At 38.7% G+C, this 25,485-nt stretch overlaps 1 protein-coding gene and 22 non-coding genes across 24 annotated transcripts; all 23 read left to right on the plus strand.

Moving 5' to 3' along the window:
* Positions 1-136: 136 nt before the first annotated feature.
* On the plus strand, positions 137-208 carry Trnad-guc (transfer RNA aspartic acid (anticodon GUC)). The gene has a single exon. It is a non-coding gene; the product is annotated as a tRNA-Asp (tRNA).
* A 533-nt stretch (positions 209-741) lies between these two features.
* On the plus strand, positions 742-813 carry Trnad-guc (transfer RNA aspartic acid (anticodon GUC)). Its single transcript has one exon. It is a non-coding gene; the product is annotated as a tRNA-Asp (tRNA).
* Positions 814-1,195: 382 nt separating this feature from the next.
* Positions 1,196-1,267, plus strand: Trnad-guc (transfer RNA aspartic acid (anticodon GUC)). The gene has a single exon. It is a non-coding gene; the product is annotated as a tRNA-Asp (tRNA).
* Positions 1,268-1,347: 80 nt separating this feature from the next.
* On the plus strand, positions 1,348-1,419 carry Trnad-guc (transfer RNA aspartic acid (anticodon GUC)). The gene has a single exon. It is a non-coding gene; the product is annotated as a tRNA-Asp (tRNA).
* A 79-nt stretch (positions 1,420-1,498) lies between these two features.
* Trnad-guc (transfer RNA aspartic acid (anticodon GUC)) lies at positions 1,499-1,570 on the plus strand. The gene has a single exon. It is a non-coding gene; the product is annotated as a tRNA-Asp (tRNA).
* An 80-nt stretch (positions 1,571-1,650) lies between these two features.
* On the plus strand, positions 1,651-1,722 carry Trnad-guc (transfer RNA aspartic acid (anticodon GUC)). Its single transcript has one exon. It is a non-coding gene; the product is annotated as a tRNA-Asp (tRNA).
* A 229-nt stretch (positions 1,723-1,951) lies between these two features.
* Trnad-guc (transfer RNA aspartic acid (anticodon GUC)) lies at positions 1,952-2,023 on the plus strand. Its single transcript has one exon. It is a non-coding gene; the product is annotated as a tRNA-Asp (tRNA).
* An 80-nt stretch (positions 2,024-2,103) lies between these two features.
* Trnad-guc (transfer RNA aspartic acid (anticodon GUC)) lies at positions 2,104-2,175 on the plus strand. The gene has a single exon. It is a non-coding gene; the product is annotated as a tRNA-Asp (tRNA).
* Positions 2,176-2,254: 79 nt separating this feature from the next.
* Positions 2,255-2,326, plus strand: Trnad-guc (transfer RNA aspartic acid (anticodon GUC)). The gene has a single exon. It is a non-coding gene; the product is annotated as a tRNA-Asp (tRNA).
* An 80-nt stretch (positions 2,327-2,406) lies between these two features.
* Trnad-guc (transfer RNA aspartic acid (anticodon GUC)) lies at positions 2,407-2,478 on the plus strand. Its single transcript has one exon. It is a non-coding gene; the product is annotated as a tRNA-Asp (tRNA).
* Positions 2,479-3,313: 835 nt separating this feature from the next.
* Positions 3,314-3,385, plus strand: Trnad-guc (transfer RNA aspartic acid (anticodon GUC)). The gene has a single exon. It is a non-coding gene; the product is annotated as a tRNA-Asp (tRNA).
* Positions 3,386-3,615: 230 nt separating this feature from the next.
* Positions 3,616-3,687, plus strand: Trnad-guc (transfer RNA aspartic acid (anticodon GUC)). Its single transcript has one exon. It is a non-coding gene; the product is annotated as a tRNA-Asp (tRNA).
* A 231-nt stretch (positions 3,688-3,918) lies between these two features.
* On the plus strand, positions 3,919-3,990 carry Trnad-guc (transfer RNA aspartic acid (anticodon GUC)). Its single transcript has one exon. It is a non-coding gene; the product is annotated as a tRNA-Asp (tRNA).
* Positions 3,991-4,221: 231 nt separating this feature from the next.
* Trnad-guc (transfer RNA aspartic acid (anticodon GUC)) lies at positions 4,222-4,293 on the plus strand. The gene has a single exon. It is a non-coding gene; the product is annotated as a tRNA-Asp (tRNA).
* A 231-nt stretch (positions 4,294-4,524) lies between these two features.
* Positions 4,525-4,596, plus strand: Trnad-guc (transfer RNA aspartic acid (anticodon GUC)). Its single transcript has one exon. It is a non-coding gene; the product is annotated as a tRNA-Asp (tRNA).
* Positions 4,597-4,827: 231 nt separating this feature from the next.
* On the plus strand, positions 4,828-4,899 carry Trnad-guc (transfer RNA aspartic acid (anticodon GUC)). The gene has a single exon. It is a non-coding gene; the product is annotated as a tRNA-Asp (tRNA).
* A 1,136-nt stretch (positions 4,900-6,035) lies between these two features.
* Trnad-guc (transfer RNA aspartic acid (anticodon GUC)) lies at positions 6,036-6,107 on the plus strand. Its single transcript has one exon. It is a non-coding gene; the product is annotated as a tRNA-Asp (tRNA).
* Positions 6,108-6,339: 232 nt separating this feature from the next.
* Positions 6,340-6,411, plus strand: Trnad-guc (transfer RNA aspartic acid (anticodon GUC)). The gene has a single exon. It is a non-coding gene; the product is annotated as a tRNA-Asp (tRNA).
* An 80-nt stretch (positions 6,412-6,491) lies between these two features.
* Positions 6,492-6,563, plus strand: Trnad-guc (transfer RNA aspartic acid (anticodon GUC)). The gene has a single exon. It is a non-coding gene; the product is annotated as a tRNA-Asp (tRNA).
* Positions 6,564-6,796: 233 nt separating this feature from the next.
* Positions 6,797-6,868, plus strand: Trnad-guc (transfer RNA aspartic acid (anticodon GUC)). Its single transcript has one exon. It is a non-coding gene; the product is annotated as a tRNA-Asp (tRNA).
* Positions 6,869-6,948: 80 nt separating this feature from the next.
* On the plus strand, positions 6,949-7,020 carry Trnad-guc (transfer RNA aspartic acid (anticodon GUC)). The gene has a single exon. It is a non-coding gene; the product is annotated as a tRNA-Asp (tRNA).
* Positions 7,021-7,104: 84 nt separating this feature from the next.
* On the plus strand, positions 7,105-7,176 carry Trnad-guc (transfer RNA aspartic acid (anticodon GUC)). Its single transcript has one exon. It is a non-coding gene; the product is annotated as a tRNA-Asp (tRNA).
* A 609-nt stretch (positions 7,177-7,785) lies between these two features.
* LOC139948837 (integrin alpha-8-like) lies at positions 7,786-25,397 on the plus strand. 2 transcript variants are annotated; one of them, XM_071947178.1, is made up of 28 exons: positions 7,791-8,267; positions 11,007-11,125; positions 11,294-11,391; positions 11,780-11,909; positions 12,381-12,448; positions 12,935-12,980; positions 13,173-13,339; positions 13,686-13,795; positions 14,352-14,454; positions 15,105-15,207; positions 15,356-15,444; positions 16,057-16,147; positions 16,420-16,465; positions 16,681-16,785; positions 17,020-17,075; positions 17,805-17,962; positions 18,104-18,247; positions 18,758-18,822; positions 19,297-19,444; positions 19,987-20,070; positions 20,236-20,315; positions 20,653-20,742; positions 21,044-21,158; positions 21,398-21,559; positions 22,535-22,771; positions 23,381-23,488; positions 23,658-23,795; positions 24,018-25,397. In XM_071947178.1, the coding sequence occupies exons 1-28, from the start codon at positions 8,107-8,109 to the stop codon at positions 24,114-24,116; spliced, it is 3,120 nt and encodes a 1,039-aa protein (XP_071803279.1). In that variant the 5' UTR covers positions 7,791-8,106; the 3' UTR covers positions 24,117-25,397. The 2 variants fall into 2 exon arrangements, with proteins under 2 accessions (XP_071803280.1, XP_071803279.1); XM_071947179.1 differs by lacking the exons at positions 23,658-23,795; positions 24,018-25,397 and having other exon boundaries at positions 7,786-8,267; positions 22,535-22,806; positions 23,381-23,486.
* The last annotated feature ends 88 nt before the right edge of the window (positions 25,398-25,485 follow it).

Genomic DNA, 25,485 nt, shown 5'->3' on the forward strand with positions numbered 1-25,485 from the left:
GGTAAGTATCTCTGACTGTCACTCAGGAGACCGGGGTTCGATTCCCCGCCGGGGAGTGTATTTTATGCCTATTTCATTCAACAAACCTTCTAGCTGAAGTGTTCTTAGAATCAACTATGACTTTAAATGTCAGTCATCCTCGGTAGTATAGTGGTAAGTATCTCTGACTGTCACTCAGGAGACCGGGGTTCAATTCCCCGCCGGGGAGTGCATTTTTGCCTAGTTTATTCAACAAACCTTCTAGCTGAAGTGTTCTGAGAATAAACTATGACTTTAAATGTCAGTCATCCTCGGTTGTGTAGTGGTAAGTATCTCTGACTGTCACTCAGGAGACCGGGGTTCGATTCCCCGCCGGGGAGTGTCTTTTTGCCTAGTTCATTCAACAAACCTTCTAGCTGAAGTATTCTTAGAAAAAACTATGGCTTTAATCGTCAGTCATCCTCGGTAGTATAGTGGTAAGTATCTCTGACTGTCACTCAGGAGACCGGGGTTCGATTCCCCGCCGGGAGTATATTTTTTGCTTAGTTAATTTAACAAACCTTCTAGCTGAAGTATTCTAAGAAAAACCTAGGACTTTAAATGTCAGTCATCCTCGGTACTATAGTGGTAAGTATCTCTGACTGTCACTCAGGAGACCGGGGTTCGATTCCCCGCCGGGGAGTGTATTTTTTGCCTATTTCATTCAACAAACCTTCTAGCTGAAGTGTTCTTAGAATCAACTATGACTTTAAATGTCAGTCATCCTCGGTAGTATAGTGGTAAGTATCTCTGACTGTCACTCAGGAGACCGGGGTTCGATTCCCCGCCGGGGAGTGCATTTTTGCCTAGTTTATTCAACAAACCTTCTAGCTGAAGTGTTCTGAGAATAAACTATGACTTTAAATGTCAGTCATCCTCGGTAGTATACTGGTAAGTATCTCTGACTGTCACTCAGGAGACCGGGGTTCGATTCCCCGCCGTGGAGTGCATTTTTGCCTAGTTTATTCAACAAACTTTCTAGCTGAAGTGTTTTGAGAATAAACTATGACTTTAAATGTCAGTCATCCTCGGTAGTATACTGGTAAGTATCTCTGACTGTCACTCAGGGGACCGGGGTTCGATTCCCCGCCGGGGAGTGTATTTTTTGCCTAGTTCATTCAACAAACCTTCTAGCTGAAGTGTTCTTAGAATAAACTATGACTTTAAATGTCAGTCATCCTCGGTAGTATACTGGTAAGTACCTCTGACTGTCACTCAGGAGACCGGGGTTCGATTCCCCGCCGGGGAGTGTATTTTTTGTCTAGTTTATTCAACAAACCTTCTAACTGAAGTGGTCTGAGAATAAACTATGACTTTAAATGTCAGTCATCCTCGGTAGTATAGTGGTAAGTATCTCTGACTGTCACTCAGGAGACCGGGGTTCGATTCCCCGCCGGGGAGTGTGTTTTTCTCTAGTTTATTCAACAAACCTTCTAGCTGAAGTGTGCTTAGAATAAACTATGGCTTTAATTGTCAGTCATCCTCGGTAGTATAGTGGTAAGTATCTCTGACTGTCACTCAGGAGACCGGGGTTCGATTCCCTGCCGGGGAGTGTTTTTTTTGCCTAGTTTATTCAACAAACCTTCTAGCTGAAGTGGTCTGAGAATAAACTATGACTTTAAATGTCAGTCATCCTCGGTAGTATAGTGGTAAGTATCTCTGACTGTCACTCAGGAGACCGGGGTTCGATTCCCCGCCGGGGAGTGTTTTTTGCCTAGTTTATTCAACAAACCTTCTAGCTGAAGTATTCTTAGAATAAACTATGGCTTTAATTGTCAGTCATCCCCGGTAGTATAGTGGTAAGTATCTCTGACTGTCACTCAGGAGACCGGTGTTCGATTCCCTGCCGGGGAGTGTTTTTTTCTCTAGTTTATTCAACAAACCTTCTAGCTGAAGTGTGCTTAGAATAAACTATGGCTTTAATTGTCAGTCATCCCCGGTAGTATAGTGGTAAGTATCTCTGACTGTCACTCAGGAGACCGGGGTTCGATTCCCCGCCGGGGAGTGTATTTTTTGCCTAGTTTATTCAACAAACCTTCTAGCTGAAGTGGTCTGAGAATAAACTATGACTTTAAATGTCAGTCATCCTCGGTAGTATAGTGGTAAGTATCTTTGACTGTCACTCAGGAGACCGGGGTTCGATTCCCCGCCGGGGACTGTTTTTTTCTCTAGTTTATTCAACAAACCTTCTAGCTGAAGTGTGCTTAGAATAAACTATGGCTTTAATTGTCAGTCATCCTCGGTAGTATAGTGGTAAGTATCTCTGACTGTCACTCAGGAGACCGGGGTTCGATTCCCCGCCGGGGAGTGTATTTTTTGCCTAGTTTATTCAACAAACCTTCTAGCTGAAGTGGTCTGAGAATAAACTATGACTTTAAATGTCAGTCATCCTCGGTAGTATAGTGGTAAGTATCTCTGACTGTCACTCAGGAGACCGGGGTTCGATTCCCCGCCGGGGAGTTTATTTTTGTCTAGTTTATTCAACAAACCGTTTAGCTGAAGTGTGCTTAGAATAACTATGACTTTAAATGTCAGTCATCCTCGGTTGTATAGTGGTAAGTATCTCTGACTGTCACTCAGGAGACCGGGGTTCGATTCCCCGCCGGCGAGTGTCTTTTTGCCTAGTTCATTCAACAAACCTTCTAGCTGAAGTATTCTTAGAATAAACTATGGCTTTAATCGTCAGTCATCCTCGGTTGTGTAGTGGTAAGTATCTCTGACTGTCACTCAGGAGACCGGGGTTCGATTCCCCGCCGGGGAGTGTCTTTTTGCCTAGTTCATTCAACAAACCTTCTAGCTGAAGTATTCTTAGAATAAACTATGGCTTTAATCGTCAGTCATCCTCGGTAGTATAGTGGTAAGTATCTCTGACTGTCACTCAGGAGACCGGGGTTCGATTCCCCGCCGGGAGTATATTTTTTGCTTAGTTAATTTAACAAACCTTCTAGCTGAAGTATTCTAAGAAAAACCTAGGGCTTTAATCGTCAGTCATCCTCGGTAGTATAGTGGTAAGTATCTCTGACTGTCACTCAGGACACTGGGGTTCGATTCCCCGCCGGGGAGTGCATTTTTTGCCTCGTTTATTCAACAAACCATCTAGCTGAAGTGTTTTAAGAATGAACTTTGAATTTAAAAGTCAGTCATCCTCGGTACTATAGTGGTAAGTTACTCTGACTGTCACTCAGGAGACCGGGGTTCGATTCCCCGCCGGGGAGTGTATTTTTTGCCTATTTCATTCAACAAACCTTCTAGCTGAAGTGTTCTTAGAATCAACTATGACTTTAAATGTCAGTCATCCTCGGTAGTATAGTGGTAAGTATCTCTGACTGTCACTCAGGAGACCGGGGTTCGATTCCCCGCCGGGGAGTGCATTTTTGCCTAGTTTATTCAACAAACCTTCTAGCTGAAGTGTTCTGAGAATAAACTATGACTTTAAATGTCAGTCATCCTCGGTTGTGTAGTGGTAAGTATCTGTGACTGTCACTCAGGAGACCGGGGTTCGATTCCCCGCCGGGGAGTGTATTTTTGCCTAGTTTATTCAACGAACCTTCTTGCTGAAGTGTTCTTAGAATAAACTATGACTTTAAATGTCAGTCTTCCTCGGTGGTATAGTGGTAAGTATCTCTGACTGTCACTCAGGCGACCGGGGTTCGATTCCCCGCCGGGGAGTGTATTTTTTTCTAAATTATCCAACAAACCTTCTAGCTGAAGTATTCTAAGAAAAACCTAGGACTTTAAACGTCAGTCATCCTCGCTAGTATAGTGGTAAGTATCTCTGACTGTCACTCAGGAGACCGGGGTTCGATTCCCTGCCGGGGAGTGTATTTTTTGCCTAGTTCATTCAACAAACCTTATAGCTAAAGTGTTTTTAGAATAAACTATGACTTTAAATGTCAGTCATCCTCGGTAGTATAGTGGTAAGTATCTCTGACTGTCACTCAGGAGACCGGGGTTCGATTCCCCGCCGGGGAGTGTATTTTTTGCCTAGTTCATTCAACAAACCTTCTAGCTGAAGTGTTCTGAGAATAAACTATGGCTTTAATTGTCAGTCATCCTCGGTAGTATAGTGGTAAGTATCTCTGACTGTCACTCAGGAGACCGGGGTTCGATTCCCCACCGGGGAGTGCTTTTTTGCCTAGTTTATTCAACAAATCTTCTAGCTGAAGTGTTCTGAAAATAAACTATGACTTTAAACGTCAGTCATCCTCGGTAGTATAGTGGTAAGTATCTCTGACTGTCACTCAGGAGACCGGGGTTCGATTCCCCGCCGGGGAGTATATTTTTTGCTTAGTTTATTCAACAAACCTTCTACTAAAGTGTTTTTAGAATAAACTATGACTTTAAATGTCAGTCTGCCTCGGTAGTATAGTGGTAACTATCTCTGACTGTCACTCAGGAGACCGGGGTTCGATTCCCCGCCGGGGAGTGTAGTTTTTTTCTAAATTATCCAACAAACCTTCTAGCTGAAGTATTCTAAGAAAAACCTAGGACTTTAAACGTCAGTCATCCTCGGTAGTATAGTGGTAAGTATCTCTGACTGTCACTCAGGAGACCGGGGTTCGATTCCCCGCCGGGGAGTGTATCTTTTGCCTAGTTCATTCAACAAACCTTCTAGCTGAAGTGTTCTGAGAATAAACTATGGCTTTAATTGTCAGTCATCCTCGGTAGTATAGTGGTAAGTATCTCTGACTGTCACTCAGGAGACCGGGGTTCGATTCCCCACCGGGGAGTGCTTTTTTGCCTAGTTTATTCAACAAATCTTCTAGCTGAAGTGTTCTGAAAATAAACTATGACTTTAAACGTCAGTCATCCTCGGTAGTATAGTGGTAAGTATCTCTGACTGTCACTCAGGAGACCGGGGTTCGATTCCCCGCCGGGGAGTATATTTTTTGCTTAGTTTATTCAACAAACCTTCTACTAAAGTGTTTTTAGAATAAACTATGACTTTAAATGTCAGTCTGCCTCGGTAGTATAGTGGTAACTATCTCTGACTGTCACTCATGAGACCGGGGTTCGATTCCCCGCCGGGGAGTGTAGTTTTTTTCTAAATTATCCAACAAACCTTCTAGCTGAAGTATTCTAAGAAAAACCTAGGACTTTAAACGTCAGTCATCCTCGGTAGTATAGTGGTAAGTATCTCTGACTGTCACTCAGGAGACCGGGGTTCGATTCCCACCGGGGAGTGTATTTTTTGCCTCGTTTATTCAACAAACCATCTAGCTGAAGTGTTTTTAGAATAAACTATGACTTTAAATGTCAGTCATCCTCGGTAGTATAGTGGTAAGTATCTCTGACTGTCACTCAGGACACCGGGGTGCGATTCCCCGCCGGGGAGTGTATTTTTGCAGGGTTTATTCAACAAACCTTCTACTAAAGTGTTTTTAGAATAAACCATGACTTTAAATGTCAGTCATCCTCGGTAGTATAGTGGTAACTATCTCTGACTGTCACTCAGGAGACCGGGGTTCGATTCTCCGCTGGGGAGTGTTTTTTTTCTAAATTATCCAACAAACCTTCTAGCTGAAGTATTCTAAGAAAAACCTAGGACTTTAAACGTCAGTCATCCTCGGTAGTATAGTGGTAACTATCTCTGACTGTCACTCAGGAGACCGGGGTTCGATTCCCCGCCGGGGAGTGTATTTTTGCCTAGTTTATTCAACAAACCATCTAGCTGAAGTGTTTTTAGAATAAATCATGACTTTAAACGTCAGTCATCATCGGTAGTATAGTGGTAAGTATCTCTGACTGTCACTCAGGAGACCGGGGTTCGATTCCCTGCCGGGGAGTGTATTTTATGCCTAGTTCATTCAACAAACCTTCTAGCTGAAGTGTTCTTAGAATAAACTATGACTTTAAATGTCAGTTATCCTCGGTAGTATAGTGGTAAGTATCTCTGACTGTCACTCAGGAGACCGGGGTTCGATTCGCCGCCGGGGAGTGCATTTTTGCCTAGTTTATTCAACAAACCTTCTAGCTGAAGTATTCTTAGAATAAACTATGGCTTTAATCGTCAGTCATCCTCGGTAGTATAGTGGTAAGTATCTCTGACTGTCACTCAGGACACCGGGGTTCGATTCCCCGCCGGGGAGTGCATTTTTGCCTAGTTCATTCAACAAACCTTCTAGCTGAAGTATTCTTAGAATAAACTATGGCTTTAATCGTCAGTCATCCTCGGTAGTATGGTGGTAAGTATCTCTGACTGTCACTCAGGAGACCGGGGTTCGATTCCCCGCCGGGGAGTGTATTTTTTGCCTATTTCATTCAACAAACCTTCTAGCTGCAGTGGTCTAAAAAATAAACCATGACTTTAAACGTCAGTCATCCTCGGTAGTATAGTGGTTAGTATCTCTGACTGTCACTCAGGAGACCGGGGTTCGATTCCCCGCCGGGGAGTGTATTTTTTGCCTAGTTCATTCAACAAACCTTCTAGCTGAAGTGTTCTTAGAATAAACTATGACTTTAAATGTCAGTCATCCTCGGTAGTATAGTGGTAAGTATCTCTGACTGTCACTCAGGAGACCGGGGTTCGATTCCCCGCCGGGGAGTGTATTTTTTGCCTAATTCATTCAACAAACCTTCTAGCTGCAGTGGTCTAAAAAATAAATTATGACTTTAAACGTCAGTCATCCTCGGTAGTATAGTGGTAAGTATCTCTGACTGTCACTCAGGAGACCGGGGTTCGATTCCCCACCGGGTAGTGTATTTTTTGCCTAGTTCATTCGACAAACCTTCTAGCTGAAGTGTTCTTAGAATAAACTATGACTTTAAATGTCAGTCATCCTCGGTAGTATAGTGGTAAGTATCTCTGACTGTCACTCAGGAGACCGGGGTTCGATTCCCCGCCGGGGAGTGTATTTTTTGCCTAGTTCATTCAACAAACCTTCTAGCTGAAGTGTTCTTAGAATAAACTATGGCTTTAATCGTCAGTCATCCTCGGTAGTATAGTGGTAAGTATCTCTGACTGTCACTCAGGAGACCGGGGTTCGATTCCCCGCCGGGGAGTGTATTTTGGGCCTAATAGTTTATTTAACAAACCAGTAGGCTGAAGTCGTCTAAAAAATAAACCTTGACTTTAAACGTCAGTCATCCTCGGTAGTATAGTGGTAAGTATCTCTGACTGTCACTCAGGAGACCGGGGTTCGATTCCCCGCCGGGGAGTGTATTTTTTGCCTAGTTCATTCAACAAACCTTCTAGCTGAAGTGTTCTTAGAATAAACTATGGCTTTAAACGTCAGTCATCCTCGGTAGTATAGTGGTAAGTATCTATGACTGTCACTCAGGAGACCGGGGTTCGATTCCCTGCCGGGGAGTATATGTTTTGCCTAGTGTTGTCAAAGCTTAGTGGTCTTAAAATTTGTAGAACCTTTTTGTGAGTAAAACAAACATCGTAAAAAGCCACTTACACAGGTGCATCTTTTGTCTAATTGCCTATCACACACCTGCTTTATTATGCTTGGCGTCTTTGTTGGCAGACGGTCGATTGTTCTTGTTTCCCAACATTGAAAGTGATGAAAAGCCACTTTAATATTAGAATAGGCTACTACTAGACAATACTACGGTAGGCCAACCTTGGTCAGCAGTTTCAAGTAGTTTGTGTTTTTTTCGTGGAGCTTTTGCTTTTACCGTGTATCAGTTCTGGGCCACCGTAGCCTGCTTAACCTCTTCGTGACATGAAGAACCACCTTTAGAAAGCAACACCACCCGCATTAACCATGCAAACGGATCAGTTCTGAAGAGGTAAACCAGGTTCATTATTGGCCCAAACAATGGTTTCCGGCGTGGGATATGGAGGTTAACCCCAAACCAAAGTCAATCAATGACACTCCCATTCCTGTGCGATTTCCGCCAGCAAATTTCCTGCTCAATACAGAATTACAAGCATTTCCTCTTTCGCTTCTAGAAGTTGTGACAGTGTGAAGTGAATGCTGTTTAGTGTAGCAACAGTACAGTACTATTACCTACCGCTTTGGAAAGGTGCTTTTGCAAATTATACTCCTATCTCATTTGAAAACTAAGGTTTGACTTTAACATTAACAATATTGATGCCTCTTGAATGTACAACATGAACCGGTTGAAAGACATTGCACAATGCTAATGAGGACACTACTGATTGTGAGTGGAATATTGCTTTGGGAAAATGGCAGTTATGCATTCAATATGGACACAGACAAAGCTATAGTGCATGGAGGAACCAATGGCAGTCTGTTTGGATACACAGTAGCTTTCCACAGGGAGGGTAACATCAACATGTAAGTTATAAAAGGTGTTATGTTTTTGAAAGCCATACCACACCATTGTTGCATTTGTCTTTCTTGCGATAATTATTGTATAATAACTTTTAAAAGTTGTAAACCAAATCGTGAGACCACCATCGATATTTAAATGCATGCTGTTGCTGATGTTGTTGTTTCTTTTGTTATTCTTAATTAATATAAGAAAACGAAAATACTATTAAAAAAAACTTAAACAGTAAAACTTATGACATTAAAGGAACACGTTGCCTTGGATCGGTCGAGTTGGTCTTTGAAAAGCGTTCTGTAACCGTAGTGTTATAAAATCGATATGGTTAGAAAGATGATGTAAAAGTAGAATACAATGATCTACACAAATATGCCTCGAAATTGCGTGGTTTTCGTTTTACCTCGTCGACAAACACGGTCGGCCATTTATGGGAGTCAAAAATTTGACTCCCATAAATGGCCGACCGTGTCATTTCGCGACGTACAATGAAAACCGTGCAATTTTGAGTGATACTTGTGTGGATCATTATATTCTACCTTTAAACTATCTTTCTAACCATATGCATTTCATTACAAACGGTTTCAAACGCTTTTCATAGACCAACTTGTCCGATCCAAAGCAACGTGTTCCTTTAAAGTTAGTTTTATATATTGGATATTGGCTTGTACAGCGAATATCGATGATGCTTACTCGTTGGATATCGGACATTAATTGCATGTATCGATGTGTTTGTTGTTGTTTTTTAGTTGGTTTTTTTTTTTAGCTTATTTGGGGGGGGGGGGGTGGGGGATAAATTTGATATTGGACATTCATATATGTTTGTACAAAGAATATCGATGTTCCATGTTATATTGGATGTAATATTCACTTTAATAGCACAAACGGCAGTCACTAAAGGTCAACACAGTTGAGGCTGATACGCGATTCAACTAGTCCTCCGGAAATTACAATTCCCTTACAACAAGCCACTGATCTTGACAACCTTGAACTTCAAGCAACAAATATTGAGTATACATAACTGATGGTGCAGAAACAATCTAGATCACTCTTTCTGGAGAGTTTCCACAATAAAATACATAGGTTGATCAGAGGCAGCTTGAACTGATGGCACCTATAGATTGTGGGATTCCCCTGTCAATGTGTTATAGCCATTAGCCGACTATACACATGTTGGGCAGGCAGACTATCGATGATAAACCAAAACTTGTCCTGCCCTTGAACTGATTGTAATCCTCCATTCACTTCCACACATTACATATACCGAATATCAACAGCAAAACTAGCAATACAACAGCACAGCCATGAAACAACACAAGCCTAACTACCATGATAGCTATACACGTAGCCTGCACAAGTTTACAATTCTCGATATCATTACTCTATGATTCAACAATCCCTAAAAGTAAAGACATTTCTCTTATTACAAATAGGCCTACATTTTAAAGACAAAACAAAGCCGAGATAGAGTTCTTAGACATCATTAAGCCCAAATAAGGAGCATCTCCAGAGCCTTTAAACAAAAATCGAAAATAATTTCTCTCTCTTTCTCAAAGTTGAAAACGGAAAATAGAGGTGAGCCCAAAGGTTGTTGACACAAACTTATCTTGTTGTTAAATTATATCATGCTAATGAATAGTTTTCAGAAATGTTGAGTGGCAGTTGATCCCCCTACAGGTCTATAAATACAGATCAAATGTTTTTGATTATAGCCAATTGTTATATTTATGTACCGCACAAGCCACTTATAGATCCTCATCTTTTTAATTGGTTGAACATGCGTCACGTGTCATACATAATTTTGCTCATAGGAGTTATATAGTGATAAATATAGTGCGCTTACGTTTATAGTACGCTTCCCTATACAAACCATGACTAAGCTAACAGTCTGAATTTCACTTTGAAGTTGTTATCATGTTCTGTTTATTACACTGACTCATATTATTATGCACTGCACCCACTGTTTGTACAGTGGCCGTTAAAACACAATAGCATAATGTTCACTCATATTGGCTATGAAAACTGCACTTCCTTGTCGATAACAACACAACTTCAGATTGTTGTTATTAGTAGGTAGGGGCCTATACAAATGTAGGGTTAGGCCAGTTGAACTCTCTTTTATTAGAGAGAAATAAATCAACACTGAATGGAACAGGCAGCATTGAAAGGCTGTGAGGTTATCAAGCTGTGAAGCTAACTCGTGAACAATTTAACAACATGTTGCCATTTTTTTGTGCTATAGTATTTTATTACGGAACATCCTGCATGAAGTACTGACAAGCAACTATTCTTCATCCAATACTATGTTTTGCCAAACCAAACAGGAACGTCGCTCATAAAATTATTAGTCTGGTTTATTTATTTACTGCATTCGCGGCCAATCAGGCCGACGAGTACGTTTTCAGTTATTACTTTTTCAAGATAAAGGTAAAAATGTATGTATATAATTATATATTAAGAATAGGTAGACATTAACCACACAATACAACAACAACAAAAATGCACAATTTTTCGTTTAAAAGGGGGCAAGGAAAGAAACAACCACATTATAAAAGAGTTTTGACAATAATAAATCAAAAATGGGTAATTGCCTAACGTTTCGCCCCTTTAGCACGGTGTTTCTCGAAGGATAAATGTCAGCACAAACAAACTAGATTATCCTGCCACACCGGCAGCCAAGGTTTAGTTGTTCACCAGATCTTTGGTGTTTGATAGTAATTATACGCTTGGTCTTGATGTTCTTATCACAGGCTATTAGTTGGGGCACCGAGAGCCCAAACCTCCCAACCCGACGTGGATAAAGGAGGTGCCGTCTACCGTTGCCCTGTATGGGCCGGAGACTGTCGACAGATTGATTTTGACACCACAGGTTCGCTATACACTTTGTTATTATTATTCTTATACTTTATTCGGCATTAAACTCAACCATATACATAGGAAATAAAACAAGATTACACTGATTAAACGTCTTGAGCCAAGACCAGTTTATAGCCAGACTCATTACAACATTCACGATGTTGTGTTATCTTCCTATAAGGTCATCCTATGAACGAAGCCGGGCAACAAGATGGTAGCAAGTCACATCAGTTTTTTGGAGCGACGTTACAAAGCTCTGGTCCTGATGGTGTCGTGGTGGTACGAGTATTTTGTCACAACTTTCAAGCTATTTAGTTTGTTAAAAGAAATGTCTTTAAAAAAGTTTAAAAGGAAATTATAATTCTTTCAAAAGTAAATAAATTGTTAAAGGTGAGGAATTGAGCGTAGTATAGATCCCTGCTGGTGGAACTGACCCATTTTGGGTCAAGCTAACCGTGGAAGTGGTTAGAATTTGGATTTTATTTCGGATTTTGCGTCAGTTTGAGCCATTACTGGGAATTTTGACACAGATTCCGGTCCTCTTGACCCTGAAAATGGCCCAGGCCGAAATGGGACTCGGATACAAGTCAGATCCTACCCGGAAGTATTAGGAATGAACAACAGCATTAAATGTGTTAATAATAGATTATATACATATTATGTTTAGGCATGTGCTCCACGGAGAGTATGGTCGTTAACCGACTTTGAGTCTCAAGACTCTCGACGGTATCCCGCTGGTGCATGTTTCACTGCGACCAACAACTTCGGGGACATCGAAGAGTTTACGCCGTGCATAGGTACGGGTTGTGTGGGTTCGGAGGAATTATATGTGAGGCACAATGTATCATATTACATCATTTATTGGAACAAGTGAATCTAAAAGATAAATTAAAAAAATCACGATCTTAGCTTTCCGACATCTGATAAAAAGTCAGTTTGATTGTGAAATAATTGTGTGATCTGGAAATGAAATGACCTTGGGAGTTGGGTCTTACGATGACACAAACTGCACCTTGGTTGCAAACGATGAAAGTGGAAGAAAAAAGAAGAAAAATCTTTAATTGTTTGTATAGAAACAGACATAACATGTTTGTCAGAGACGAGCACCCTATATCGCCTTTTCGTTTACTTTCATCATCTTAAGTTTTGTTTTAATCTTGTAGCCCCTTATAAGGAGTAGCTGTTAGCATTGTTTAGGGTACACTTGCATACACAAGTACATTTTCTACACATTCCATAAAATTGTTCTCACCTGTTGTTAATAATAGATCCACGTCAGCCGGGGGTTCATAAAACAAGTGCATGTGAAGCTGGATTCAGTGCAGCTTTCACAGAGGTAAGTTTCCTTCGCCTCTAATCAACAATTAAAAAGAATAACTTTGGTCTTATTCAGCGCATTTCACACTGTTATCATCTCAATGCGCTTTAAGTTTAGAGGGACCTGGTCATTGGGCCATACCATTCCTTTAATCTTTCTCAGCCCCGTGGGGATACAGCCCTAAAATACAGTGGCGCTCCAGGGTTTTTTTTTCATACGCAAAAATATCAACTCTACCCTCGCAGGTACTCAATTATATCCTAGGGGGAGAGAAGCAATTATAGTAAATCATCTTGCTAAAAGGACATAAGTGTCATGACCGGGATTCGAACACACACTTCGATGACTTAACTATCTGAACTTGAATTCGATGCTCTAAAACATCTCTGCATCGATTTATACTGTCGCAAGAGTATTGAATTGAATTGAAGAACTGTATAGGAAACCAATTTTTTTAGGATGACGACTTCTTAAAACTTAAATATTTGTCTTCTGACATTTCAGGATCTACAATTAATTCTTGGTGGGCCCGGAAGCTTCTACTTCCAAGGTAAAACAATATTATTATTATTATTTTTTTTTCGAATCGGGCCGCCTTCGTTATACATTTTGACCCCTGCAGTTTTACTACCACAAAAAGTACAACGTTACTTTAATTGTTTTTAAACAAAGACTGTGACAACTGCCAAATGTGTCCAGTGTCTCTAAGGTTATACCTAACATCTTGTTCTTTTGTCATCAGGCCAAGTGATATCTGTCGCCCTCAACTCATCAGATGTGCAATTCACCCCAGAACGTGATATAATCTTTGATAATTTCTATCGCGGTTACTCTGTCGTCACTGGTAGATTCGGCCCGACTGGGGTGTATGCCGCGAGTGCACCCCGCGGCGAAGGACTGCTTGGAGTGGTAAGAAAACTGTTCAAATAAATGTTGTATGGTTTCGTAAGAATTAAATTTGTTAATTGGTCATTCAATTGTTTTTTTTTATTATGGTTTTACCCTAAGGGCCTTGTCACACCAGGCAACTTATACAGCCAACTTATAGAGGCAACAACTGCAGTGCATGCTACAGGACCATTTTGACCAGGAAACGTGTCAACATTACGCACAATCTGTGTTTAAATTATACTACGGGGGTCAGCCTGACCCGGATTGAATCAAGCCTCCTGTGGGACCCTTAATCCGAGTCAATTTATTTGACCAGGATGTTTTAAGATATTAACACCTTGCCGTGTCTTATTTCCTGATGCAGGTGTCAGTATGGAACGAGGACTTGACTGCTACTGATATTGAAATTGTTGGGTCGCAGGTTGCTGCCTACTTCGGTCATGCTTTAGTAGCCACAGATGTCAACAATGACGGGTTTGTATTCATGTTTTTTTATAAGTCTTTTCTTTTTGTCACAACAGGGCGCCAAAAGTTATACAGGCAACCGGAGCGATTGCATTTCTCATTATGAAAATGCACTTATTGTATTAAGAGTAGAAAGACTAAATGGTTGCTTGTGGTGAAAAAAAAACCCACATCCAACACCCCAACAAACAAACAATACAACAGATAAAGCCCTTCCAACACTGCAGTTATTCTTTCACGTTCTATGAACAGGTAGGCATACATACCGAATCCATACGAAACAATTATCAGATGAATCAACATTCCATTATGACGACATACAAAACATTTTTCTAAGCCAATATTGGACTTTTATTGTTACAATATTGATTAACTCTTGTTGGAAGCAAGCGTACAATGTAATTTGCAACAGGTGTTTCTACGCACAGTGGGGTGCCTTCCTTTCTAAGTGAAGTTACCTATAAGGCTCTAAGAAATATCGCATTTCCTTTAAAATAATTTCATGTTTATTGAACAAACAAAAATTGATATGTTGAATTTGATTGACTTTATTTGTTATTGATAGATTGGACGATTTGATTATCGGAGCGCCTATGTATGTGGATCCAGATAGTCTAATTGAAAGATGGGAGGTTGGCCAAGTGCACGTCTACCTCCAAAATGCACTGGTAAGTATATATAAAGTTAATTAAAGCCAAGTTACTTACTAATTTGTTTTATTTTAGTCACAAATTGATTGTAATATTCGCATTACATTTCATGTTGCCATGTAATTTGAATGATTAGTTCTCAAACTTCAAACACAAGTATAACTCCACAAATCATTGGAAGAAAATACTGAATGACTTTAAAGGCAGTGGACATTATTGGTAACTGTCAACACTAGCCTTCACAGTTGATGTATCTCAACATATGCATAAAATAACAAACCTGTGAAAAATTGAGCTCAATCGGTTATCGAACTTGCGAGATAATAATGAAAGAAAAAACACCCTTGTCACACGAAGTTGTGTGCGTTTAGATGGTTGATTTCGAGACCTCAAGTTCTAAATATGAGGTGTCGAAATCAAATTCGTTGAAAATTACTTCTTTCTCGAAAACTATGGCACTTCAGAGGGTGTCGTTTCTCACAATGTGTTATACCATCAACCTCTCCCCATTACTTGTTACCTATTAAGGTTTTATTCTAACAATTATTTTGAGTAATTACCAATAGTGTCCACTGCCTTTAAGGACCTTGAGCGTCACTGGGTGACGGATGTTAGTACATTATTATCTTCTGTGCACTTTCAAAAACGTTCTCTTTTATTTTCCTCAGGGTGAATTCACGGAAACTGACACATTGACTGGTACCCACCCAGGAGGTCAATTTGGATTCAGTATTGCTTCACTAGGAGACATCAACTACGACGATTTCAATGGTAACTCAAACATATGTTTCCCTGACTTTATATTCCAGTTTTTGTACATTTAGATGCATGTGAAAATATACAATATAATTTGTTTCTCTCTTCCATTCCCACTTTATATTCTCCAAAACAATTATAATTCTTGATTTCTTGTCTTTAGATATTGCCGTTGGAGCTCCGTATGCCGATGACGGAATCGTCTACATCTATCAGGGGCGGCGAAAGGGAATCAAGCAGACTGTCTCCCAGGTAGAACAATAGGCGATAAAATCATTTAAACATTTCCTGTAAACACTTATTCTTAATAATTAATACTAAAAAAAAAAAAAAAAAAAAAAAACAATAGTAATTGGATGTAGATGTTAGTTTTGCTGTTGTGTAAGTATTAGTAGCCTACTTTCCCCTGTTTTGTAAAAATATGATCCACCGGCAAATCACTCGCGTGGGATTCGAGGCCGACATTTGCAAAGATCGTAGGTTCGAATTTCATCCTAGTTATTTGATTTTTTCACAAACAGTTTATATATTCATTTTAATGGCATAACTGTTTCTTTTTTTGGTCAATGTTTTTTTTAAGTTATCACGCGAACAAAACTTTATAATAATAGTTATGTTAAAAAAAAATAACATAAATTCAGACGGGACCCTCTCTCTAATTTTTAAAAGATTTTACAACAATTGTTCACGTTTTTAAACTTCCATCTTTAAATTATGTTTAAAAATTTATTTTCTTCTTATAACACATACTGATATTAACATTCATGGGATTTGTTGATCTCGTCAATTAGGTTCCGTAATGACCGAGAGGCACAAATTATTTAATTGAATTGCTTCTTAAAGAGCCTTTTTTATATTGCCTAGATCTTACGACCGTCTGATTTCGGCTTGAATATAAAATCATTTGGAACGTCACTAACTGGTGGGATGGACATGGATGGTAACGAATACAAAGGCGAGTATTATGTACAATTCAAAATGAATCACAGTTTTATCAAAAAATAAATTGATTTAATTGAATGCATTTAAGATATCAAAACGAAATACGGAGATCCGCCTATAATTCTCGCTCGATTTTACAAAGCGCTAAAACTCACCTAAAAGATGACTTTATAATTTATAACCTTACTTATCTGTATTATGCCATCATTATTTTAAAACCTCGTAATTTAAAAGATGTTTAAATGCTTTATAAGTAGAAAGATACTGATTTGTTGTCTTTTACAGATATGATGGTTGGAGCGTCTGTATCGTCTACCGCTGTGCTTGTCAGGTAAATTAAGAAACCCTTCTGGATCTTTGCATTATTTGTTTGTTTTTGTTTTTTTTCGTATTTGATATGCGCCATTCTTGTACTAATCAAAATTCTTCTCTCTTTTCTTATTTTTCAAGTTGTCGATATAACTCGAAGTCGAAGAATATAAAAGCAACATTGGTACACATGATCGCATAATATTTGAATCTTCCTTTTTTATATATTTCATTCAGGGCACGACCGATTGTAAAAGTTCAGAAAACATTGAGCTTTGAACCAGAACAGATTAATCTTGATGTCAAAGATTACAGATTACCAACAGGGAGAATAGCAACGAGGTAAGTTTAGTGCAATTTTAAGAAAATAGACTTAGCTGTTACAAACTGTTTTCAAACCAAAAGGACCTATCGTATTATAAGTCTGACGTTTTGACCCTAGCAGAGTCTCCTCGAAGGCTATAGGTGACAACACAAAGAAACATGAAGTAACGACCTTAGCAGAGTTCTTCTCGAGGCCTGAGTTCCTGTATGTTAAAATGTTTAACTGAATGTTTACTTTGATGTTAATTCTAGCTTCAATGTGACTGCATGTTTCTCAACAAGAGGGATAGGAATACCAGACAATATCGGTAAGCTGAGAAAATCGTTTAACGTTATCTTAATAGCAATATTATATTTTACTCAAGTGTTGATGGTTTGAATCGTTGGTGAATGGTTCGATTCACATTCATGCAACATGTACTTGATGAGCAAAGCACCAAGCAACACTTGGTTTTCTTCACTCAGATGTGTTTATGAATTGGAACCTGCAAAGGGCTGAGACAGTCTTGAGTTGGAGTTACCCCGTGGCGATAATTATACACACCTTTAAATTGTATACTCACCAGAAACTGCCTACTTAGACTTGTGGCAAGTCGTTAATGTCGTGGTAGCGTTAACACCCCCCGCCCCCCCCCCCCCCCCCCCCGCCACTGAAGACTGTTCTCGCAAGATCACTGCTCTCGCGCGAGGCTGCTGGCTCCCCACCTAGCAAGGTTCAGCAGTCTCATGAGAACATCGCCAGTGTCGCGAGAGAGTTGGATCCCTTTCATCAAGACAAACATTTAACGACCTGTCTACAAGTCTATCTAAAATATAAGCTTGTCAAAAAGGGATAATATAACGTTAAAAAAAAAAAAAAAAAAAAATCTTCTTCATTTATCTTCGCTATAAGAACCAATTATTATTGTTTCGCTGTAAAACGCTATGATCATGTTCTTTAGAAAAGCGCTATACAAGCACATATTTTTATTATGCAAGTGACCAAATCTTTGAATAGTGTTTATCGATAAAGGTAAAACCTCATTGCCTTTCTCCAGATGTCCAGTACAGTCTAGAATTAGACGTCAGTTTAACGACTACCGATCGAGCAGCATTCGTTCAGGAAAACAATTTGGAGTCATCCAAGCTTACTCGAACAATTCAACTCATTAAAGATGACAGCTTCAAGTGTCAGAAACATCTAGCCTATGTCAAGGTAAAAGTTACATTTCAATCTACGGCCATGGAAGTTTGTTTATCTGTTTTCGTTATTTGATGATAAACTTAGTTTTGTAAGCCCAGTTTTTTTTTCACTCTGCAACTGGGCGCCTTAGTAATGATTTTGTACTATCTTTAGATTGTTATTCAAGAGAAGAACTTCCCTATAAGTGTTCGTCTAACCTATGAACTTGCTTCTTCGATGACTAACCCCATGGATCCTGTTAACTCGGAAGTGCAACCAATTCTAAATGAACTTCCAGTGCCTGTTCTTGTGGAACCCGTGAGTTGGATTTAATTTCTCTGATGATAAATATTTAAACATAATATGACAATATGAGCCTGTGACACTAATTATAGCAGACGTTCATGTAGAACTCTGCACTGTATTTCTGTTAAGTCTACTTTTTGTGTGGCTCCTTTTTGTTCTATTATGCCACATGTTGTCTCGTAAAATAATAAATAACACTTACAAATATATTAAGTTTTATCTGTACATTTATTGTTAAATCGTTATTTTAACTGTTGCTTATAAACTTGGTATTGTTATACCAAAAATTTTAATTAGAACTAGGACAATGAAAAGTTTGTTTTTTAAGCTCACTTGTGCCAAGTATACCAAGTAAACTTGTCCATAAACCCTGGTGTTGCCATTGTGTTAAAGGTCGAATGTGTTGAACAATGTACACCTTTGCACATCTATCATTTAAAACATAAAGAGATAAAGACGAGCAGCCAGAATCCTACTGCCAATATACAATTGTCTTAATCATACTTTTGTTTATACACACAGCTGTTGATACAAAATACATGTAAGAATTACTTGTGTGTTCCAGACCTCCTGCTGACCGCTAAAACGTTAGTATTTTTTTTTTAAACAATTGCTACTCAATTTGTTCAAAAAGTATTTATGAATTTATTGAATTCCTTTGATTGTTGACTGTTCTTACATATGTGGTAACTTTAACCTTTAACCTTTAACCTTTAAAGTAACTATAAAAGGTTAAGGTACTGTTTGTACAACACAAAACACAAAGATCCGCAGATTGACATTAAACTTACACGGTTTAAAGGCAGTGGACACTATTGGTAATTACAGACGAACATTATTTAGCATGAAAACATGTCTCCTGAAAACTATGCTCTGTGATTTTCACCCTTTGTCTCAAAAACGTTACAACTTATAATGAAGCTGATTGTCTACAGGTATATTTTATAAAATACATCTTCATTTAGTCTCAGTGAGATAGGGGTTCATGTTATGGCTGAATTTACAGAGGTATCATTTACCCTTTAAGTGTTGAAATTGTATTAAAAAAATTCTTCCAATAGCACTACTGATCTAGTGGCATTGGGTGATGACTGGGAGCTAAGCATCGACGTTGATGTCACGAACTATGGTGAAGACGCTTACGAAAGCTCCTTTACAGCTGTCTTACCAGATGGTGCAGCATTCGCCAGACTCCAAAGGATCTCCAAGGTAAACCCTATTATCTTCAATAATGAGCTCAAATATTCGGTAATAAAGCCAGCGTTTTGCCTTGATTTTTGTCAAAGGATTTCAGAGAACATCCCTGGTTGACCTTCCCTGTTATAATAATGTAATGGGGGAATATTTTTTTGTAATAAAGCCATCGTTTTGCTTTTAATTTTCTTTTAAATGTGACATAAGACCCTCGATTTAAAGGCACTGGAGACTGTTGGTAAATAAAAAAATACTTGTTAACTAGCATTGGAGACCTCTTGACGGATATTGAAAATAAAAATAGAAATGGCTCCTCTGAAGTAACGTAGTTTTAAAAGGAAGTAATGTTGTACACAAAAATGTATACATGAAGGCCTGAAACATTTTGTTCGGCATCTAATAAAAGCACACACAAGTGCGTTTTTTCTTGTTCATTATTTTCTTGCAACTTCGATGACCAATTGAGCTCAAACTTTCAAAGGTTTGTTATTGTATGCATATGTTGAGATACACCAAGCGATAATATTGGTATTTGACAATGCTTTTATTTAATTTAGGATTTATCCGTAGAGTGTCTGGCGGATGAAAACACCGGAGAAGTGGAATGTGACATTGGAAACCCGCTTCCAGAGGAACATACAGTAAGAACAAAACTTTAAATTCGTTTTTTTTTTAATCATTGCGTAAAGAAAAACAGAACATTCAGTTTAAGGTTTTATCCTTTGCTTCATCGATGGAATTTTAAAAATATGTTGCAGAGGTTGTGGTTTGCTTTGATTTTCAGTTCTTGTTTTTGTTTTTGCCAGGTGAGTTTTAGACTGATTATAAGAAATGATGGATTGTCAGGAGCTGCTTCTATGTTTACAATCGAGATGTCTGTGGATAGGTAAGCCAAGTCAACAAAAGCCACCAGAAGTTTAAACGAATATTTTTGTATTCCTGTGGCCAAATTCACAAAGATTTTTATATTGATATTAACTGCACATCAATCGTATTTGCTAAGTAAAGTGTGATGTCACAATACAAATCACCATGGTTATACTGAAAATTTGTCTGACGATGGATTTTATCGGTTTGTGAAATCGACCCATCATTATAAGTTTGAGCCTTTTTATTGCGAAATAAGACATAATTGTTGCTGGTTGAAACAGATGTCACATGTTATTAGGAATCTTCATTTGTTTTGATTTGTCTGCGAATGATACTCTTATTTTAACCTTTAGTTATAACTATGAACCGAGGAACATCAGTGGCGACAACTATGCTAATGTTACCGTCGGAGTATATGCAGCAGCTGAGCTATCACTTTTTGGGTATGTATTGTGTCTTCAAACCATCAACAAACAAAGAAACAAAAAATCCAAAAACAAATAAACAAACAGAAGATAAGTATATATTTGGTTGGCGAAAATTACATCGGGCTTTTGAATGTACGTGTTGTACATTCCTTTATTTAAGACAGACACAAAATAATTCAAATGTATCGACTGTTTCAGAAAAGCCAGGAACATTATTAATTTAATATTATTATTTGAGAATTCTCTTGCACTTCACTGTAGTTAGTCATGAATTAATTGACAATTGAGATAACATTATCCTGTTTCTGTGATGCAGGATATCTGCACCACAGCAAGTTCTTTTCTTCTTTCCAAATGAGAGCCAAATTGAGTCATTACAGGAGCCTGAAACAGAGCAGGAGGTGGGGCCAGAAGTGCAACACTTGTACATGGTAAGTAATTAATGTCTTAAGGAAATTGTCTTTTTGACGTCCTCTCGGGAGATGTCGACAAAACTGTCAATCTATACTATTTCTGTAAAGTTAGTTATGGTGAAACTTCTGAAAACAGTTTGTTTAACTGGTTTTACTCGGAGGTTGACAAAATTGAAAGTATGGGATGGCAAATTTTAATCTGTATGGACCCATTATAACTTCAAAACCGCTCACAACAAGCACTTAAATTATTCCAGCTTCGAAATCTTGGACCAAGCGAGATTGGAGAAACAGAAGTTAAAATCTTCTGGCCACTTGTAGATGCCGACGGGGATTACTTACTGTATCTGGTCAGTGCCAATCTCGGAACTGGAGAGGCATGCACGGTAGAGGGCGGTGTGAATCCTGATGGCTTGGAGGTGAGTGGTCCCATGTTTTTAGCCACAGTGATAAAGACATGAACTGGTTTACATTCACATGCACGTCGGGTTTGACTGCGAATCTTCAGGACCATGTAAGAGGTCAAAGGCGGTGATGGACGTAGGCTAAAGGCAGAGATCTCTGGCATAATTCCCTGGCCGCGAAGTGTGACGTTAAGGCTAGTTTATCCTATACCTTATCTAGATATCAAATTACTTTGAGCGCATTTGTGAAGTAACATTTTTGTTTGTTTGAAGATTTGATGAGTTTTAAAGGCAGTGGACACTATTGGTAATTACTCAAAATAATTATTAGTATAAAACCTTTCTTGGTGACGAGTAATGAGGAGAGGTTGATGGTATAAAACATTGTGAGAAACAGCTCCCTCTGAAGTGCCATAGTTTTCGAGAAAGAAGTATTTTTCCACGAATTTGATTTCAAGACCTCAAGTTTAGAACTTGAGGTCTCGAAATCAACCATCTAAACGCACAGGACTTCGTGTGACAAAGGGTGTTTTTTCTTTCATTATTATCTCGCAAATTCGATGACCGATTGAGCTCAAATTTTCACAGGTTTGTTATTTTATGCATATGTAGAGATACACCAACTGTGAAGGCTAGTCTTTGACAATTACCAATAGTGTCCACTGCCTTTAATGAAAATAATTTACCCCCTTCATGACATTAAAATCTCTAAAAGCGCCCTCACTGAGGCCGAACATCATTGGATGATAGCTGTTTAGTGTTTTGTGCCAATACGTGTACATGACCTCAGCGTCCCCTTAGCACGTCGGGTTTTCCCAAGGGGTATATTATTCCCAAGGCCCTCGTGGTTTAAAACAGAGAGTGGCACAGATTGCCATTGTTCCTGCTGGTTATGTGTTGTCAAAGATTCAAGTTACACACAAACCTCTTTTAAACGGGCTTTGAGCTTTGTCCCAATGTAATATTTGGTAATGTTTTGAATGTTTTCAGCTGGAACCAGTTAACATCAACGGTACCAGTTCACGTAAGCGACGTCAGGCTGCCGACAATGGAACATCAGAAGCAATACCCCAAAGTCAAACTGCTAAGACAATCGAATGTAATACAAAGTCGTCATTTTGTGTCGCAATCACGTGCACGGTCGCAGCACCCAGTGGTGCTGGTGCAGATAAAGACAGTGCGTTTGTTCGAATCAAATCAAGGATGTATGAGAAAACATTCTTTGAGGTAATAAAGTAAAGCACGTTGCTCAAAATTAATTGGTAAGTCTTGAAAAAAAAACCCAAGACAAACAAACAAACTAAACATTCAAATGAAAAACAAACCAATCTGGGTTGACCTGACCCTGGATGTGTAAGTTCAGACTGAGGCTAGTTATTAAGGTCTGTCTACAAAACACTGTAATGTGAACCGGACTTCAGTATATAATGCCGAGACTCGTGAACCCCAATTCTAAACCTCAATGTACCGAGGCTCACGTTAACTCCGGAAGAAGTCGGAAGTTGCCACAAGCACAGATTTGAGTACAAGATGGCTTTCCCAACTCCAATAAATCATAACAGAGTATTTTTCAAATGCTAATGAAAGGTTGTGCTATGGTAAAAATGTGAAATGAGTTCATTAGCAATTTCTAGCATAAATACCAGAGATCATTTTGATAAATATAATTATAACCAACTTAATTGCAATGCTCTCTTTTCTTCTTTTCCCCCTTTTCCTGTGTTATTGTGACTGTTGTCATCGTTGTTGTCGTCGTCGTCGTCCTTGTTGATGTTGTTTGATGTTGTTGTTGTTTGATGTTGTTGTTGATGGTTTTCATTCTGTTTGTTACTTTAGAAAACCTACAGCAAAGTTTTGATTACGTCGATGGCTACTGCTACTGTGCTTGAGATGCCATACATTCAGTCACTTCTTCCCGATGTGTTCCCCGTCGCTTATTCCGAGGTAGGTCCAAAACAACTTTCTATAGACGTTATTTCACCAAAGACTGCTCATTTTTCCAAGTAGAGTGTGTATACCTGGGTCTGCTGCCACCTAGAGTATACAAAACTCCCCCAGCATTACAAATTTTTCAGTGTTTTAACGTGTGTTCTTTATTCTTATTTGTGTACAGGTTTCAACTCAAGTAATTGGGCAGAGTAAATCCGGTATCCCAGGGCCCACTGTGACTAATATTCCTCTGTGGGCGTATATTGTTGCTGTGATTGGTGGTGGTCTACTTCTAGCTATTATCTTCTTCATAATGTGGAAGGTTAGACAAAACTGTCTTTCTATTTTTAAGACCTTTTAAAATTTATTTTGTATTTATTTTTTTAGAGTTTAAGTCGTTTTCTAACAATATTTTGCATACTATCAACAACTCTATGTTGCTTGTTTATCAAATAATTTTGTTATTCTGATAATTGTTTTTAATTCTAACCAATAGTGTCCAGTGCATTCAATACAATCCTTGCGCCTTGTTTTGTTTTTACAGGTTGGATTTTTCAAGAGGAAAAAGATCGTTCCCGGTGATCCTCAGGCAGCAGCCCAGGAGAATTGGCAGAATGATGTTCTAGTCCCTGAAAAGAAATGATCAGCGGTTTCTAAACCATTTAAACTAAGCAGAGCACACACTAATTGTCGTCTTTGTATGACGATATTTTTTTGTGTACACTTAAAAGAAAAACTTGGAAAAGAAATATAACAATATGTACAACTTTTCTGGATTTTATTGTAAATATTACTCGCTTTCTTTAGTTTGGCACTTTGTGCTATACAAATGAATATGATTCGAAAGATGTTTAAAAAGTAGAATCTTAATTCACATAAATAGGCCTATCCCTCAGAACTGTGTACATTGTTCTGTTTACTTTATAAGCTAAAACTGTCTACCATTACGTGGATTCCAATTAAAATTGTGTATTAATTTATTTCAAAATGGCGGATCTTCATCTTTCCAACCTTTTTATGTTTCATAGTAAGGAGCCCAAAGCGCCAATTCCGAAGACAACGCGTCTCCTTAATGAATATTATAGTTCGACAGACCTAGGATTAGGCACCGCGTCCGTAAAATACGACATAAAAAAACTTTGTAGATTCATACAAATACATTGTCATTATTGTGATGATGAAAAACAAATGGTGAAAGGCATTGAGAAGTCCAGCATCCAGACCTCTCAGCAGCATGGTGTTTCGATGCTCACGATTTTACAAATTCAATAACTTGTTTTCCTTTCGCATTATATAAAAAGCGACTAATGTAGAACAATTTCGTACTCTAAGCTTTTAAGATAGTAGTAAATATAATAGTTATAATTATTGCCAAACTTGGTTTGATGTGTAGCCTAGTGCTCCATTCGTCCAAGAAATATTAGCCCCATTACATGTTCAACAGCCTATGTTTTTTTTTCACATCATAAATGTAAATGGAAGAAGAAATCAATCAATACAAACGATAATAGCTCTTTAAAAAAACATATCAGTAGTTCAAAGCTTAATGGCATTGTATGGAAGTGGGTCGTTGATCATTACAATAGGTCAGGATAAAAATACTGCAGTGACGGGGAAAGTAAAGTGAGCAAATAACTATGCTTATACTTTGTGCTGGCTAGTACAAGTAGTTACACAACAAGTAAGAATAGGCAAAGCAAAATGCAAGAGCGGTGATTTAGGAACGGAACGTCAAAGCCAAACCAAGAACCTTGTTCAATGCAATTGAGTTAAAACACTTTCACGGCAAGAGTCATTTGCAATGGAGCCCAAAAAATCATTCGTGTTCTTCCAGGCAATATTTGTATCAGTGTAAGTACATGATATTCCTTGTTTTATTACAGAACATCACAACTTTTGTTTGCCAGCAAAACAGTTGCTGGCAGTGTAAGCACTTTATGTAATCCACCACATACATACTGACATAAACGTTTGAGAACGATCGGCCATCTGGGTCACGAGAAAATAGTGAA

This window comes from Asterias amurensis, chromosome 16, assembly GCF_032118995.1.
Source record: "Asterias amurensis chromosome 16, ASM3211899v1".
NCBI lineage: Eukaryota > Metazoa > Echinodermata > Asteroidea > Forcipulatida > Asteriidae > Asterias > Asterias amurensis.

Coding starts and splice junctions, on each gene's coding strand:
- LOC139948837 (XM_071947178.1), top strand. CDS start 8,107: ATGCTAATGAGGACACTACTGATTGTGAGTGGAATATTGCTTTGGGAA. Junction 19,445..19,986: donor GACTCCAAAGGATCTCCAAG/GTAAACCCTATT, acceptor TATTTAATTTAG/GATTTATCCGTAGAGTGTCT. Junction 23,796..24,017: donor TCTTCTTCATAATGTGGAAG/GTTAGACAAAAC, acceptor TTGTTTTTACAG/GTTGGATTTTTCAAGAGGAA.